Source organism: Syngnathus typhle, linkage group LG9, assembly GCF_033458585.1.
Source record: "Syngnathus typhle isolate RoL2023-S1 ecotype Sweden linkage group LG9, RoL_Styp_1.0, whole genome shotgun sequence".
Classification (NCBI taxonomy): domain Eukaryota; kingdom Metazoa; phylum Chordata; class Actinopteri; order Syngnathiformes; family Syngnathidae; genus Syngnathus; species Syngnathus typhle.
This window is the reverse complement of record NC_083746.1, coordinates 4,861,669-4,878,249: the sequence shown is the minus strand read 5'-3', so window position 1 is coordinate 4,878,249 and position 16,581 is coordinate 4,861,669. Positions and strand designations below refer to the sequence as shown.

Genomic DNA, 16,581 nt, shown 5'->3' with positions numbered 1-16,581 from the left:
GCTTCAATCAAACACACACATGGCCTTCGCCTTGCCACCAAAAGCTTTTTTTCCGGAAGTAATGTCGCTTAACATAATTTACAACCACATGGTGATGTGAGTATGTGACACATAATAGAACAACCCCTCCTCCCCTCACCATGGCGAGTGCGGCAAGCCCCCGCCCCCCACAGTCAGCACTATCACCGTCCTCATCCTGCACCCCCACCCTATCTGACAGCCAAGAATGGGCCACAATGGATTCTTGACATCTGTGCAGTTAATTACAATGGCTGTACATGGTGCTGCTAGAGATGTGTAATTATTAGTACGCTGGCCGGGGGAGGGACAGTATAAGGGAGCTGAGCCACATCTTGACATGACGGGGGCTGATCCACACAGCCAGCGCTTGAGACACAAAGACATGGTCCCTCGTCACCCTCCTCCCCTGCTACTGTTTGCTTCGTCTTGACTGTGTGTGTGTGTTGCAGGCAGTAGGCGGCTGCATTTGTGCACTGTTGTCTTTTTTATTCCAATGCAGACGACACTATTATATTGGAGACAACAAGATGAAAAACTGTCTTTATCAATCAACAATTAACTGTGAAGTGATGAGCATCTCCGCAGAGATATGAGGTTGAGATTCATCTTGCTGTCAGAGTAAGCAAAAGACAAAAGTACTGACACAAAGACGCCTCGAAGAAATGCCAATGGAGGAAAAAGTCAAGTTTGCTTTGCGTGACGAGTCAGCCTTTTTCAAAAATGGACAGCAAATATTCTCCCGGAGGAATGTTGGGATGCTCTTGTGCACAATAATGAACATGGGTTGCATGCACATGCAAGGAAAAATATATCAGGACATTCTGCCCATCGACTCACGTTACACCTGCATGAAGTAAAACGTGTAAATATTGAGTTGCTGATTGATTTGAGGTTTTGCTCGGCTCTGATCTCTATCCCAAATATATTTGATCTGCTTTTTCTAAATAAAACCCATCTATGCATGCCTCTGCGGGCCTTACTTTGTGTGCTGGGTGAACAGAAAAGAGTCATTAAAAACTGTCCCTCAAAAGTTGTGGCTGGGGCATACAAAGTCTAGTTTAATTCCTGATTTACCAGTACCTGATTTGTAAGCTGATAATTCCATTGGACATGAAGAAAGGAGTAGCTGACCGTTCTCTTTGCTCCACAAATATTCAGTGTGAAGGGACAGAAGAAAAGAGCCCAAATGCAATATAAGCATCTCGCACCCGCCCACCTGCCCAGCATGGGCCTGAACACACAGAGAATGCTCATTGCATCTGTTCACAAACCACTCTCGCCAAAGGCAAAATAACATCAACACCAAAACTCCAAGTAAAACGCCCCTGCAAATACGTACCAAGCATTATTTGCATGGCAACCTTAGAAAACATTCAATTCCTTGCTTGATTCTCAAAGTAGGCTACCACTGCAGTATTTGAATAATTCTGCCAACCACTCATGAATGAACGGACCAGAGTGCATTCATAATCTTTAAGGTACTACGTAGCATTTTTATGTATGGAGAAATCATTGACTTACTAACTTATATTCATAGAAGATCATCAGTACTTACGGGTGCCATCGAATCGTGTGGCGATGGTGTCCAGGAAGGTGTTCTGTGGGGCCAGCAGCCCTCTCATCACCGGCATCCTGCTCCGGGTCGACTGGGTCCTTCTGACTCGGCGCCCCGGGGCACCGCTGGACTCCTCCTCCCGCTGCTCAGACCCAAAGCTCGGCAAGAAGCGGGAGGTACCCGGTGCGCATCCCAGCCCCTGGAGGAGCGCACCGATCCGAGAAACGCGTGGCGGCTCCACCTTGACACCGCGGGGGCTGTGACCATAATCGAGCCCAAGACAGAGAGCGAGCTGGAGTATAAGCGTGAGGGGTTAGTTAATGCGCACCGTCAAACGGAACGGTGCGCAAAGGTGAGCGTGTTTTTACGCGCAAAAACAAAGCAAGAGAGACGCAGCAAACAATAGATGCTTGGATGGATGGACTGTGACTTTGTGGTGCTGATGGTGTGTGAGTGAATCTTATAGCGACAAGCTCCTCCTCATACCCCCCCCCCCCTCTCTCTTTCTCTGCCTCCTTCTCCCTCTGTGGTTATCAAGAGAGCAGATGCCGAGTCACATGACGCCTGCAGGTCCTGATGATGTGGTCCTCTTTCAAAGTGGAGGTGGGAGTCAACAAAGCCAGTTCATTCTCTCATCTAATTGGTTGCTATATGTTTAAAAAAAAAAAGAAAAAGAAAAGGGCAGGTACCTGCAATTTACTTTCTGGAACAAACAAATGCACATTCAGGATAGTTTGATATATGCATGGTAAAACAATGTCCATGTCCTTTGCTCCACATAAACTATTGTATGGACGTTTGAGTTTGCAATATAAACCGTCTTTGTTGAATCAAGTGTTTAAAAATAGCGCAGAACAATGACGAATGGTGTGACATTTAGACGTGGATATTAAACCGAGACACCTGCCGCGTTCTTGGGTCCACATGGTGGCTGGAAAGCAAGAGAAAAGGGGAAATCAAATATACAGTGAGCTACTGACATCTAGTGATTGAAAAGATAAATACAAGCACTGTCTTTTAAATGAAAGAAATGAATCATCCAATTAATCTACTTTATTTTTTTGCTACTTAAAATAGTATTTAAAAATGAAGACATGCATTCAGATTGGTAAAAGAACTAAGAGATATTTTAAACATATAATTTTCCATCCATATATGTAAGATTTTTTTATTTCGGTGCATGCGCGTCTGTGTGTGCGTGTTATTCATTCACCGTTATAAATTATTTTAGCAACGCGGACAAAGCGACGACACGCCCATTCAGTCATATGGTCACGTCCGATTGGCTGTAATTGGTTGATGTTTTATCAAGCCTGCTGGGATGAGGAAGCCTGTGACGATGCTCCTCCCTTTCTCTCCTTCCTCCAAACTGTCGCAACTGCTCACGATCGGGAAAATACGAATTATAGTCATCTTCATCCCTTTTACCTGCAAAATAAGGTAAGAATATGCAGACAGCATTTGCCGTTCTGTCTTCGTGGCAGATTGTCAAGCTGCAGGAAAGACAGTGTCGTCACTTGCATTATTCGCTTCTGTTATTCAAGCAAAACAAGTAAAGCTAATGTGTCTCTTTGAGTATTGTACAAGGATGAAAATGAATACATTGTCTTTCTGAATTGACATATAGTGTCGTGCAAGGTTCTTGTTACGTTTTGCCGATTTTTTGTTTTTAATGCCGTTATTATCCATTATATGCTTATCTGATTTTACTTCCTGTTTGAGTGTCCCACTTGTCAGATCATGTTAGGGAATTGCGTAACTTTCGCAAATGAGCCAGTTATCCATTAAAAAGCTGCAACTATTGTGGAAAAATTCAAAGGAACAGATGTTGACAATTCCCATTTAAGCAATATATTGGATTATCTTTTACTTTGAAAATCCAGAAGTCTGGAAAATAATTAATTCCATATGCTGCACTGGCTCATTTTATTTTGCAGTGTTGATTATTCAAACTGGGGCTTAATGCTGAGTCACTAGTGTGGCGACGCTTCTGTCACAATTTCTATAAACCCATTCATGAGACCATCGCCCCTCCCACTCACTGTTCCAACCAGGGGCGGAGCAACATGGTGGCCAGGGGCGTTCCTGTACCTTGATGTGTGAGAGTTGAGGTTTCTGGTCTTCTTATCTGATCATGCAGAGTGAAGAATTCCCACTGGTAGACCCGGTTTATACTCATTTGAATATTTATATGGAGGCGTGGCGAGGGAGGAGTCTGATACTTCAATTAATTTAGATGTACAAAAGGAATATGCTTCTTTCATACTCACAGATTCATGAATCTTGTTTTATTTTATTTTATGCGCATGGAACGATTTTTATTAACTTGACCCCGTTTCGTTACGAAAGTCACGCAAGGCTTTGCACATGAGGCGTCAGGTTCAAACTCTTGTAATTTCATGTACGTTTGCAGGAAAAACAATGGCTTCCAAAATCAAGGCCGGTTCTGTGGTGGAGATGCAGGGTGACGAAATGACCCGGGTCATCTGGGAGCTCATCAAGGAGAAGCTTATCTTCCCATACCTGGACCTTGACTTGCACAGGTAATAGCATCATAGTTATAGAAAATTCAGATAAAAGCCGCTTGTAGAGTTTCCATTTAAGATTGCAGTATTATTTTTTTGCACTCGAGAGTGGTAACGTAGACTTTTTTTTTTTTGCTATCTGACCAAACTTGAAAGGCCAGGACAAACCCGAATGGCCAGTACAGGCCTGGACAGCAACCCCCGCCCATTGTTAAACTCTTTATATGGTCTTGGAAGAACCTTACTTTAAGGTTGTAGAATGTTGATGGACTGGACTTTGTCTGCCACCCATCCTGCAATTTTTATCAATGTTTTGCTGAGTTTGCATAATCATTTAATCTCTTGGGTGTCATAAAACCTTTTTTTTTTAAAGTCTTTGCTCACAGTTATTAGTCAAATAAATGAGAAAGCTGTTTATTGTCATACGAGCCACAATGGTTAATGATTAGAGAAATTGTAAATACTGTCAGGAAAAAAAGGTCATTGTGTCATGTATGCACATTCCATGATGACTTTGCAACTTGTCAACCCAACATTGCAAGGTTAAAGATGTGGAAAAGATGCCTTTGCAATCCGGTGCACAAATACAACATACATGTCAAACCTGATCTTGTTGGCTGAAGTTTTCCTTCTGTTTGCTATGAGATGTTGAATCACAACAATCTTGGGGCTTGGGGTGGAGTAAGTCTGTGAAAGGTCACGGCTGGTCTCAAACAAAGCCTGTACACATATGTGCAACCAGAGTGAGGTGATAGGTTAATGCTTTTTTTTCCCGTGCAGCATTTTGGTTCGTGCATGAGAAACAATTAGCAGAGAAATGAGGTCACTGGCACAAATGTAGGTTATTGCCCTCAACACCTTTTGTTTGAATGTTCTTGACTGTCCTCCTTTTTTTTTTTAAACTGTCACAGCCATTGTGCTTCAACACAGATGACTAATCACCTAGCTTCTGTAGCTAATATGATTGTAAGACAATAAAAACAATCGTTTTGTTTTTTTCGTCCAGTGCAGACAGTTGATTGTAACTACTACCGGTATATCGTATGTTTTCATGAATTGCAAAAGACGGGGCTGCTTTTGTGAATTTGTTGCCCGACTTACAGAAAGCGGACATTCAATGTGACCTGTGCGAACATATTTTCAATTCTCAACCCAAACATACAGTTTCTTAGGTATTACTGCAGCTCTGGGTGATTGGGGATTGTTTATCTGCATGCAGAACATTCCAAAGAAACATTAGGGGCCATGTGTCCTTGAAATTTATATAAACTTGATTTCCAAAATTCTTGAGTCATGTGATCATTTCTCTCATCACCTGTCTAGTTACGACCTCGGAATGGAGAACCGCGACGCTACCGACGACCGCGTGACAGTGGAGGCAGCCGAGGCGGTGCGGCGCTACAGCGTGGGCATTAAGTGCGCCACCATCACGCCGGATGAGAATCGTGTCGAGGAGTTCAAGCTGAAGAATATGTGGCGCTCCCCCAACGGGACCATTCGGAACATACTGGGCGGCACCGTCTTCAGGGAAGCTATCATCTGTCGGAACATCCCCCGCTTGGTTCCCGGCTGGGTCAAGCCCATCATTATCGGCAGGCACGCCCATGGCGATCAGGTAGCTCGTGAGTGAGTGAATTAATAGACAAATTAATTAATAAAAAAAAATACATTTATAAGAAAGTCCATATAAATAAATAGATAGATTTGACCGTGAAGAATTGTGGGGGCGTAACCCTTCTCCGTTTCTGTTAATGCATAACAAGCTGTTTACTGTCTCTCCAACCAATTTGTGGTCACCTCAGACATTACTCGGTCGTCAGGAGATGTACTGTAAAAAGCTAACCATTCATAAGCTGCCCTTTAGACGATCATGTTCTGGCCTGTAGGCCAAAGTCAACAGCGTTCTGGCCCCAGAGCAAGAACTATTATATCTAGGTGAAGTGTCATGCAGCGGAAAGTTGCATAATGTCTATGAGAAGCTCTGCTCCATCAGACTTTGACAGCCCCACTTCATTACTATAAATGTTACTGTCTTTGGGTCACGTATTTCTAAAGTATTCAAAATTCCATCAATGCGTTCCCCTACAGTACAAAGCCACCGACTTTGTGGTCCCCGGACCGGGCAAAGTGGAGATGATCTACACGCCCGAATGCGGAGAGCAGGTCAAGTTTGTTGTCCACAATTTTGAAGGTATGCAAAGAGCATAAGCAATGTAAGTTATGCTAATTATAGAACCATTATGCCGGGAGACTTCAAGTGTGTTTTGTAGCCTGGCTTAGTTTTATTGTAAAATAACTGCAATGTGTGTAATTGTGTGTAGGCACGGGCGGCGTGGCGCTGGGCATGTACAATACAGACAAATCCATCAGGGATTTTGCTCACAGCTCCTTCCAGATGGCTCTGGTGAAATGCTGGCCTCTCTACCTCAGCACCAAGAATACCATCTTGAAGAAGTATGATGGGCGATTCAAAGATATTTTCCAGGAGATCTATGAGAAGTATGCACGCAGGCACGCGCATATTTTTAATTCTTTATTTATCATTTGGTCACTGAAAATATTTGAATCAGCGTTTATTTTGCAAATATATATGCTCTATTAATGGTGCTGGAAAAGATCAATTGACATAATTTCTTCTAGGAAAAAATATTTAGATTACACACTCACGCCGACTTAAATTTGCTCGACAGGGAATACCGAGCTAAGTTTGAGGCCAAAGGTATCTGGTACGAGCACCGTCTGATTGACGACATGGTGGCCCAGGCCATGAAGTCAGATGGAGGCTTCATTTGGGCCTGCAAGAACTACGACGGAGATGTACAATCTGACTCAGTGGCTCAAGGTTGCTATAGTTACACTCCTCTGTTTTTGATTGAGTGTCCTACATTCCAATGTCTTAACCAATCAAACCATTCAGACTTGCAAATATTCACAAAATGTATCTCATGCAAATCTGCACATTTGAGATACGAGTTTGTCCAAATAAGGTCTTGTTGGTTTGTAAAAAAAACACATGCAGTATCGGGTCTTTCTCGCTTCTAGGCTACGGCTCGCTGGGTATGATGACCAGTGTGCTGATCTGTCCTGACGGTCGGACCGTGGAGTCAGAGGCGGCGCACGGCACCGTAACGCGCCACTACAGGCAACACCAGCTGGGAAAAGAAACCTCCACCAACCCCATTGGTAGTTAACAACAGCGATGAAACAAGCGTGCATGTTTTCTGTCTGAGAAAATAACTTTAGCATATTGTTCTTTGCAGCCTCCATCTTTGCGTGGACTCGAGGTCTCCTCCATCGGGCCAAGCTAGATAGCAACGTGGAGCTGCGCGTCTTCTCGGAAGCCTTAGAGGCTGTTTGCGTTGAGACCATTGAGGCGGGCTTCATGACCAAGGATTTGGCCATCTGCATCAAGGGACTGCCAAAGTTAGTCTTGTTCAAAATATTTCATCTTTAGCAGCGTGTTCTCTAAGTGGACAGATGGAAATTTCAAATACCGTATTTTCAGCACTATAAAGCGCACCGGATTATAAGGCGCACCTTCATTGAATGGCCCATTTTCAAACTTTGTCCCTATATAAAATATATAAATTTGGCCGGACTTTGGACACACCTGCTGTAGTGGCTCAATATTGGTCCATATATAAGGCGCACCTGATTATAGGGCGCACTGTCGGCTTTTGAGAAAAATTGGAGATCTTTAGGTGTGGAAAATACGGTACTATCCTAATTTTGACAAAAGGGATGGAAAATGTAACTTTTTTTTTCACTTTTCCCTCAAATCTTTCTTTGCTTGCAGCGTGACACGCGCTGACTACCTGAACACCTTTGAGTTTCTGGACAAGCTGGCAGAGAACTTGAAGGCCAAGATGGCAAATCAGCCCAAGCTGTGATGCACATACACACTAACACTGCTGCTGCCGGAGGCCCAGCACACATCTCCAGCAGGCCTTTGGACTAAAATTCATCACTACAAACAGGAAGCACAAGTGGACTGTTCTGTATTCGAATGAAGTACTAACACGCAAAAAACATTGTTTTACTATCAAATGTAAAACATGTACACGGTAACTCCAAATTTTGTGAGTTGTGTTTGTTTTTTTTAATCAGAAAAATAACAAAATAAGCTATTTTTGTGTTTTGGACAAAGTAAAACAAAAAATGTCAAGCTCCATGCTTTTTATTGTGCAGTGTTGACTGACAAGCTCTAAACAAATTAACTATTAATAATTCAAATGAATAATATGAACGTGTTTTTATGTTTGACCTCTATAGTTTAACTAATTTTTACATTTAGGAAAGTATTTGTTTTACTTTCAGTGTTGTCTGTTTTCATCTTTGCAACATCCTGCCATAGAACCTCATTAAAATATACATCAAAATTTTCATTTTGCCATTTTTTTTTCATTGAATTGTTTCCATGTAATTGTGAATCAGGTGAAAAACTCAATGTCATTATTTCACTTTGCTTACTGTGGCATTAAAAAACCTGCTCGAATTGGTCGGAAGGAAGAAGAGGAGCATCAGAAATGCATGGAAGCTCACACCACAGCAGCGAGACGAGGTAAAAAGCAGGACTCTTCAAGCATCCAAACTATTTGACCTTCCACAATATGTTTAATGTTTCAAGGCAGTGATATGACTTTGGCTGAAGCCAGGAGGAGACAGTTCAAGGACCTGTGTTGCTTCAAGAGGAAAAAGGTATTTTTTTAATTGCCAGTGATAAGGCCCTAATTGAGCTCTCTTTTTTTTTTTTTAAAGCATCTATAAAAAATACATCAAAGCACTTTAATATCATAAGCTCTTCACCACACTTCTTTCATAATTGGCACCAAGTTGCCACAAGATGGCGACAAAGGACTCCCGTCGTGTAAAGAAATTCCTCAACTCATTTTATTGAGCTTGTTTGCAAAAACGTTTTCCTACACTTAGTGTAAATGCAATAATGTTGAAATAGTCCCCATCAATGATGAAGGGGAAAGAATCCCACCTAGGAAGCTTCCACAATTTGTGTTCTTTGTTCTGAAACATTATTGAGTGTTGTTATAAGGAAAGCTGACAGCAAACAGGCATAAAAAGTTCAACCTCATCACATCTCAACAATCTGATGTTGAAGAAGCAATAACGTTTGCAGACCCTAGATGACAGTAGAGGCAAGCATCAAGAAAAAACACATTTCTGAGTACTCTGCAGACTGCACAATACTAGTTAGAGTAACTCTGCATGTAAAACAATTTCCAAACTTCTTTATACTGTATGTCTCCATCTGTTCGTCTATCCATCCAGACTTTGTAATAGTACTGCATAAAAAAAGCATAAATGTTTTCCTTTTTAAGACACTAACGTGATAGATACATTATTCGATTTTTAACTTTGCAGACAAGTGCGACAAACAGTACCATTTTGAACAGTGTGAATTATTATGCTATAAAAAAAAATGGAATTTGTTATTGCTTCATCTCCATCTGAAGAGCAAAGGAGATGTTGATTATATCCTGCTAGAAGTTGCATTTCTAATTTTCTCCACCTCCGTCCTTTCCTTCAAAATTGTCTTTGTCTTTTAAAATACCGTATTTTTGGACTATAAGGTGCACCTAAAAACCTAAAATTGTGTTTCCTGACTTATTACAAAAAAAGAAACGTACATTTTTAGATGTTCCACTTAATACCCCATACTACTACAGAATAAGCCATTTTTGTGATAAGTGCTTAGCTTCCCTGCAGTTAGTCACAAAAAACATCGCAGACATATTTTACAGACATTTATTAGACTATGATGATGGCTGAAGTAGTTGGCAGGATGCCACAAGCAGGAAACACATGTGACTGCGCCATAGACACGGTGACTGATGGCATGCCAAAAAATACCAACTCAGCAATGTAAATCTGTCTAAGACTGAGGGGAGGTCACATGACTCAGTAGGAAATAGACGGCTACGGGAATGAGAAAGGTAAGGATTTTGTGGGGCTACAGGAAGACAGCAGGTTCACGTCCTGCTCCCATGCTCCATTTGGCTTTGTCCACCATCTTGTCTCATACACATGTACACGCGTGCGCACACATGCAAACACACGCACACAGTCGTCTCAGAAAAAACGGATTCAAAGGTTAGAAGGCCAAATGTTTGCGTGAGTATGTCTGTGTATGTGTGTGTGTGTGTGTGTACATAGCTCACAGAGGGATGTTGTTATGACAGCTAAAGACTAACAACTTGATAATGACCTTGTAAAAACAACCGCACGCACATCTACACATTTGTCTGAAATTGTTCAAACTAATGATGTTTTGCAAGACTGAGTGAGAATCTTCACATGACCAATCCCAGAATTTTTGTAAAAACACCCTGACTTGTTTTAGGTGGCTGAAACCGCAATTTCAAAAATCCACAGCCATCCATTTTCTGTACCGCTTGTCCCCACGGGGGTCACCGGCGTGCTGGAGCCTATCCCATCCGTCAGTAGGCGGGGGACACCCTGAACCGGTTGCCAGCCAATCACAGGGCACACAGAGACAAACAACCATTTGCACTCGCACTTACACCTAGGGGCAATTTGGAGTGCTCAATCAGCCTACCATCCAAGTTTTTGCTATGTGAGAGGAAACCGGAATGCCCAGAGGTAACCCACGCAGGCACGGGGAGAACAAGCAAACTCCACACACGGAGAGCCGGAGGTGGAATCAAACTCGCACCCTCTCAACTGTGAAGCGGACGCCTATCCACATCCATTTGCTCTTCAAGTTTATCGTATCTGCTTTTCGAACAACAGGCCGTATCAAATGCTCACACAGGCCCGGCATGATCCATGGGCCGACCGAGTATTAGACATCAATGATCTTGTGATCTTGTATTTGGTGTCTTGTCTGCAAACATGAATGAGTCAGAATATTTAACACGGATTTGAATTTTCATAGAGGGTCAGCAGCATGACTCAACATCTTCGTCTCATATTTGCGGCTCTTAATTGAATCAGCGTGTGCAGATGGAAGTCGAACAGTTCCACCCAAATACGTAGCTGATACCCCCCTTTTTTGTTTTCAAGCGAGTAATATTATAAAGAAACCACTGGGAGTTGGATTTAAGATTACACTTTAATGACTTCTGTTGCACCATCCAAATATCCCATTGAGTGCACAAACAAAATATTTTCTAGACTTTGACAACTTCTTCCTCATGTTGGGTTGTTTTTTGATGGAAAGTGCATGTCATTGTTTTGTATTCCTTTGTTGATCCCAAATCTCAAGCTTTTGAATATATTGGGAAGATTACTTCTCTGGTTCTTCTATATCAAACAAATTTGTTTTAGGTTCATTTACCTGACATGTTTCGGCGGAATCTTCCGCCTTCATCAGAGTGTCACTGATGTGTTTGTGACGCGTCTTTATCAGCTGATGGATGAAGGCGTGGCTCACCTGTCAGATTTGACAGGTGAGTCACGCCCTCTGCTGTCAGTTCACCTCTCCAAAACACTGTTCCAGGTTGTAGAGGTTGCTCTCTACAACCTGGAACAGTGTTTTGGAGAGGTGAACTGACAGCAGAGGGCGTGACTCACCTGTCAAATCTGACAGGTGAGCCACGCCTTCATCCATCAGCTGATAAAGACGCGTCACAAACACATCAGTGACACTCTGATGAAGGCGGAAGATTCCGCCGAAACATGTCAGGTAAATGAACCTAAAACAAATTTGTTTGATATAGAAGAACCAGAGAAGTAATTGAAAAAGAAAAAACAAGATGAACCTAGTACAAATATTGGGAAGATGCTTCAAATTCAATACGAAGCTTTGTGTTAAGTTTACACAAATAAAGAGCAAGAAATTAAAAGACCTCAATGAATATCACGTTTATTGAAAGCGTAAATGTAACATTTAAGAGGTCTCCCAGGAATGCGCAATTGAAACTGCGGAATCAAGTTTTGATCGCTGCAGAATCAAGATTGAAATCCACACTATTCCTCTGCGGATTCCCAATTTACCGTATTTTCTGGACTATAAGGCGCACCTAAAAACCTAACATTTTCTCAAAAGCCGACAGTGCGCCTTATAGTCTGGTGCGCCTTATATATGGACCAAATTCCTAAATTTAAACTGGCCCGAAGCATAGTGTCATGAAATTGTGATTATAAAGTAATTTATTGCGTCTGAAGTTGAAATAAAAAAGATAAAATGGAGAATGATTTGATTTGGATTAGAAATCTGACATGATGCATTGATGGTGCGCCTTATCGTCCGGTGCGCCTTATATAAGGACAAAGTTTTAAAATGGACCATTCATTGAAGGTGCGCCTTATAATCCGGTGCGCCTTATAGTGCAGAAAATACGGTAATTAACATGGAAGAATTAGTGTCACTAAATGTTCCGAACTCTATTTTGCATGCAAAAGTCATACCGAGCAGGAAATGTTGCCCTAGGTGTGGTTCGTGGCATGCCGTTCGTAACCTCAGAACCTTGTATTTTGAGATCATAAACTGAGAACTGCTTAAATTTATTTGACAATAAAAATATAATGCTGCACATTTAATTTCATAAAAAAAACAAAAACACACCAAAAAAAAGCCCATGTTTTGTTATTCACTGACACTGACAGATGTTAATGATTCCAACAATACCAAAAAGCACCACTGGTGAGAGCAGTTAATTTTACTGTTGTTCCTATGGGGAAAAATTGAGTTGTCAATCAGTCACTGAATGTACTCACAATACCACAAAAGAAAGAACATGTTGATGCTTATCCAGCGCCAAATCTTCTTAATAATCTTTCTAGATGAAATACTGCTTTGCTCCCAAATTTCTGAGCAGATTTCAAACAAATATGTCAAAGGGGTAAGAAAAAAAAAAAATCAAATAATAATGGTGTTTTTGTTGCCGTTTGTGTTTTCGTGCCGCGTGACAACATGACATTATTGCGACGGTGGCGACGCACCCTCTGGGATTCCCCTGACTTTAACAGTCCACACGGGCCAACACACATTGCATTGATGCTTGTTTTCGTGTTGATGTCGGGCCCTCGACGACCACTGACGTGTGGTGCTGCTGCACTGCTTTTGCTTGCCGGCTTGTTCCTGTACTGTACCTGCCTCTTGTTCTCCGCCTATTCCCGTCGGACTGAACTAACCCTCCCCTCATCTCTCAGGATGGGAAACATTCCAATACTTTGTGTGTATTTCTGGGATTAGAAACATGTGCTGGAAAGGCCAAAGAAGGTCGTCTCGTCTGATAGTTTGTGCCTTTACCAAAAGCCATCTGCCAATGCGTGTTTTGGCAAATGGTGTTACTGTACAGGATGATGAAACAATGACATGATTGGATAAGCTTTGATATGAACGCCAAGTGGATGCACTAACTTTGGGGGAAATCCTAGCTAGGCTGACCCTATTTGGGGTTTTGAAAAAAAGAGAACTTCAGACTGACCTTAAGCAAAAGACAAAACATTTTTCATCAAATACCATCATGTGAGAATTTGTTCTGTCTTCCAAGGTAGGGGGAATCGGATGCTGAAAAAAATTCTCTCGACATTAACCAATGTCAATCATTACCTAAGAGTGTGGTTACAATTTTATAGTTACTACTTATAGTCCGAAAATTACGGTACTACTTTACATTTTATTGCCCCTGCCTCACTTGACCCTTAATGCAAGTGGACTGTAAGCCTCCCAGGCCCTTGTAGGTATTATAAAGCTGTTTGGCCTTGGATAAATCATTTGTAAAATTTTGAAGTAAATCGGCAGCGAACGTGACCGAGAGAGGCTAAATCATTTCACTTCTAAGAACGGTACAAGTTATCGTTAGCATCAGTTTCACTGTGCAAGTTATACTAAATATATTTTAAAGTATGTCTCCAGCGCTGTTGTATTGACTTGATCCATTCTCCATGACGGTCCAGAAAATCCCATCAGCATTTCCTTGGAGTTCTTTGGCTCTTGGATGCACCCAATGTCACTCTGCCCACGTCTGTCGGTGCAGCGGCAACAAAAACCACAGAAATGTCCGCCAAGAAAAACAGCCCGTCCCAACCGTGTCAACTTGACTTTTTTGACGTTTTGTGTTTATAGTGGCCTAATCTGCTGCATTAGAGCCTGTTAATGATACTGTGGCGGGGAAGTCAGAGGCAGAGAAACAGAAAACTGACATTTATGCTGATTATTTGGGAAAAGCAGCGGAACGCTCCGCAAAGTCCAAAAATTTGGACTTCAACCCAAATTTTCTTTGCAAACGGAAGTTTGTCAAAGTTTATGCCCCCTTAATCCAATCCGGATTCAACATCCTTCCTTAATTTAATATCGCTGACAAATATAAACTGAAAGATTTCCGTCCTTGGTGAGGAGGTGCATCGTAGGGGGAGCTGTGGTCGATGCACACCGCCGCTTCTTAAATCACTTGAGCAAAGTTCATTGGAAGCAAGATGCCAGTAGATGGCACCAAAACAGTACTTTGATATTAGACATGGCTTTTGGCTCCACCCCTTAATAAAAATCAATGAACAGTGGAATGAATGACTCATTAATATGCGGGGGAACATTTCACATTGTCATAATAAAAGTGGGATGGTTAAAACGATCGAAAAAGGGTTTTTATATGGGTTCTATATATCATGGATTTGTCTCCCATTGTGGGGTCACTGTAGGCGTGGAACCTACTTAATGCATTTTCCATGATTCATATTTGCCTTGAAATTCCCAATGTTTCCATACAATCAAGAACTGATGAACACGACATAACCTATTTACCATTTTGCAGCAAAACTAGTTGATTTCCCCCCTCTAAAAGAAGACCAAAATAGTTTGTTCCTTCACAGCAAAAGCGTCGTAGCGGCGGTTTGCTCTGTTTGCTTGTTGGGCAGGGTGTTAATCTGCAATGTGGTTACTTCTATATGTTATTCTAAGTTGAGGTTTTGGGAGAGCTGGGAGACGGCCAAGGGGAACGGGATTGCTTGTGTTCCAGTGGGAGTCGACTGGTTTCTCACAGAGCCTTCACATGCGGCCCATGCGGGAGTTTGGATTGCAAGGGTTCTCAACATTCTCTTCTTTGGATTGTAATATTTATTTTAGGTGTTTTAGATTTAGTGACATGAGTATTTATGACCAATATTTGGTGGGGCGCCAAACACATACAGCTTTCCAGGAAAACTATTTTGTTTTTATTACGGTCTTCTTAACATTCACTTTCCCTCAAACCCTCCCACTAGATATAATTGTTTAAAACCCAGATATTCCCCCAAAGTCCAGAAATTTCAGCCATATCTCCCCAATAGAAGGCAATTCAATACATTTTTCTACACATACGTACGTACAACTCTATACATTACACTATACACAAGGGAAACGATTCTACGCTCTCACATCGATTAAATCACAACTGATATTCTTTCTGAATCAAATTGTTTTTCTTTGTATGCGCATATGGTACATTGCAGACGACTCGTCATTTTCAAATAAAAAGCATATAATTCCTAAATGTATTTTATTTATTTTTTATTTGTAATTTTAATATGGTGAAAGATACTTTTTGTGGGACTTTAATTTATTTATTTATTTATTTGTAATTTTAATGTGGCGAAACATACTTTTTGTTGGACAGGTCACCACTGGAAAATGCTCAAACTTACGTCACTTTAACACCACTACTACTATACGGTCCGGTTAAGACAACAAAAAAGCCTCCTTGCCCTGAAAGAAGAGAAACCTAAATCAGGATGCTTTTGACAGAGTAATCCTTTGTGGGAAAACATTTTGCCCACTTTTGGACATTGAGAAAAAAAAAGAAGATTTATTGCCGCTGGATAACATTAGCATGATTTGCGACATCGGTTCAATTGAGGAAAAAGAAAGAATTACGCAAACAAGTGAACCCATAAACATGGGTCAGCTCCTTCCTCATAAACATTCCGGCAAACAAACTCATTGACTCAATGCAGAGATTTTCCTTTTCGGACCTTGGCTGAAATGACCTGAGTTCGACCTGAAACCTGTGGTTGGCTTTGCTTGCCTTGTGTTGGCGTGCCTTGGGCACTTCATCAACTTCCTAATGCTTTCTCAGCACACTGCAGCAGGCTTCGTTTGAGCAGTGGCCAACTCACCATAATTACGTTCTTTCGAACTAAAAATCGCAGGTTTCTCAAACCTCTCTTGTCTCTCCAAGCACATTCATCTCATGCAATAAATCACAACTTAAAAAATTTAATCCCCGTAGGTTTGTATCATTTGAATTTTGGTTAAAACTTGCAGAAAACAAAATACAAATATAAAGTTGCACAAAATGTAAGAGCACTAATCCTCAGTTCGGAACAAACTGTATATTTTGATTTTCCTTTTTTAGGCGTACAATAGGTGACCTTGCTTCTTGTGTATCTTGTTTTCTTAGCAATCCTTGTTGAGGCTGATCTTTCTTTTGGAGTAAAAAGGGCCAAAGAAAAAGCAAGACTTGTGTAAAGTTGCTGATATGTGATATGCTTATTTCTCAGTGGATCATTAAAAGTCGAGTTTGC

General features: G+C 41.5%; 2 protein-coding genes across 4 annotated transcripts in view; one reads left to right on the top strand and one right to left on the bottom strand.

Moving 5' to 3' along the window:
• The window catches only part of kcnh3 (potassium voltage-gated channel, subfamily H (eag-related), member 3), a 57,688-nt gene extending 56,036 nt beyond the window's left edge, over positions 1-1,652 (bottom strand). The window contains exon 1 of the mRNA XM_061287105.1: positions 1,577-1,652. Coding sequence (XP_061143089.1) covers positions 1,577-1,652 — 76 coding nt within the window. The remainder of the gene's footprint in view (positions 1-1,576) is intronic.
• Positions 1,653-2,884: 1,232 nt separating this feature from the next.
• idh1 (isocitrate dehydrogenase (NADP(+)) 1) lies at positions 2,885-8,486 on the top strand. Of its 3 annotated transcripts, none has more exons than XM_061287438.1 (10): positions 2,885-3,016; positions 3,631-3,734; positions 3,990-4,119; positions 5,425-5,716; positions 6,190-6,292; positions 6,423-6,600; positions 6,792-6,943; positions 7,144-7,284; positions 7,362-7,524; positions 7,898-8,486. In XM_061287438.1, exons 3-10 carry the CDS (start codon positions 3,998-4,000, stop codon positions 7,989-7,991), a joined length of 1,245 nt encoding a protein of 414 aa, XP_061143422.1. In that variant the 5' UTR covers positions 2,885-3,016; positions 3,631-3,734; positions 3,990-3,997; the 3' UTR covers positions 7,992-8,486. The 3 variants fall into 3 exon arrangements, with proteins under 3 accessions (XP_061143422.1, XP_061143420.1, XP_061143421.1); XM_061287436.1 differs by having other exon boundaries at positions 6,423-6,612; XM_061287437.1 differs by lacking the exon at positions 3,631-3,734 and having other exon boundaries at positions 6,423-6,612.
• The last annotated feature ends 8,095 nt before the right edge of the window (positions 8,487-16,581 follow it).

What these genes read in the sequence shown, in the direction of transcription:
- idh1 (XM_061287437.1), top strand. Translation starts at nt 3,998, where the DNA reads ATGGCTTCCAAAATCAAGGCCGGTTCTGTGGTGGAGATGCAGGGTGAC. An exon ending in CTGGACCTTGACTTGCACAG is followed by an intron (nt 4,120 to 5,424) that starts GTAATAGCATCA and finishes TCACCTGTCTAG; the next exon opens with TTACGACCTCGGAATGGAGA. An exon ending in AACCTCCACCAACCCCATTG is followed by an intron (nt 7,285 to 7,361) that starts GTAGTTAACAAC and finishes TGTTCTTTGCAG; the next exon opens with CCTCCATCTTTGCGTGGACT.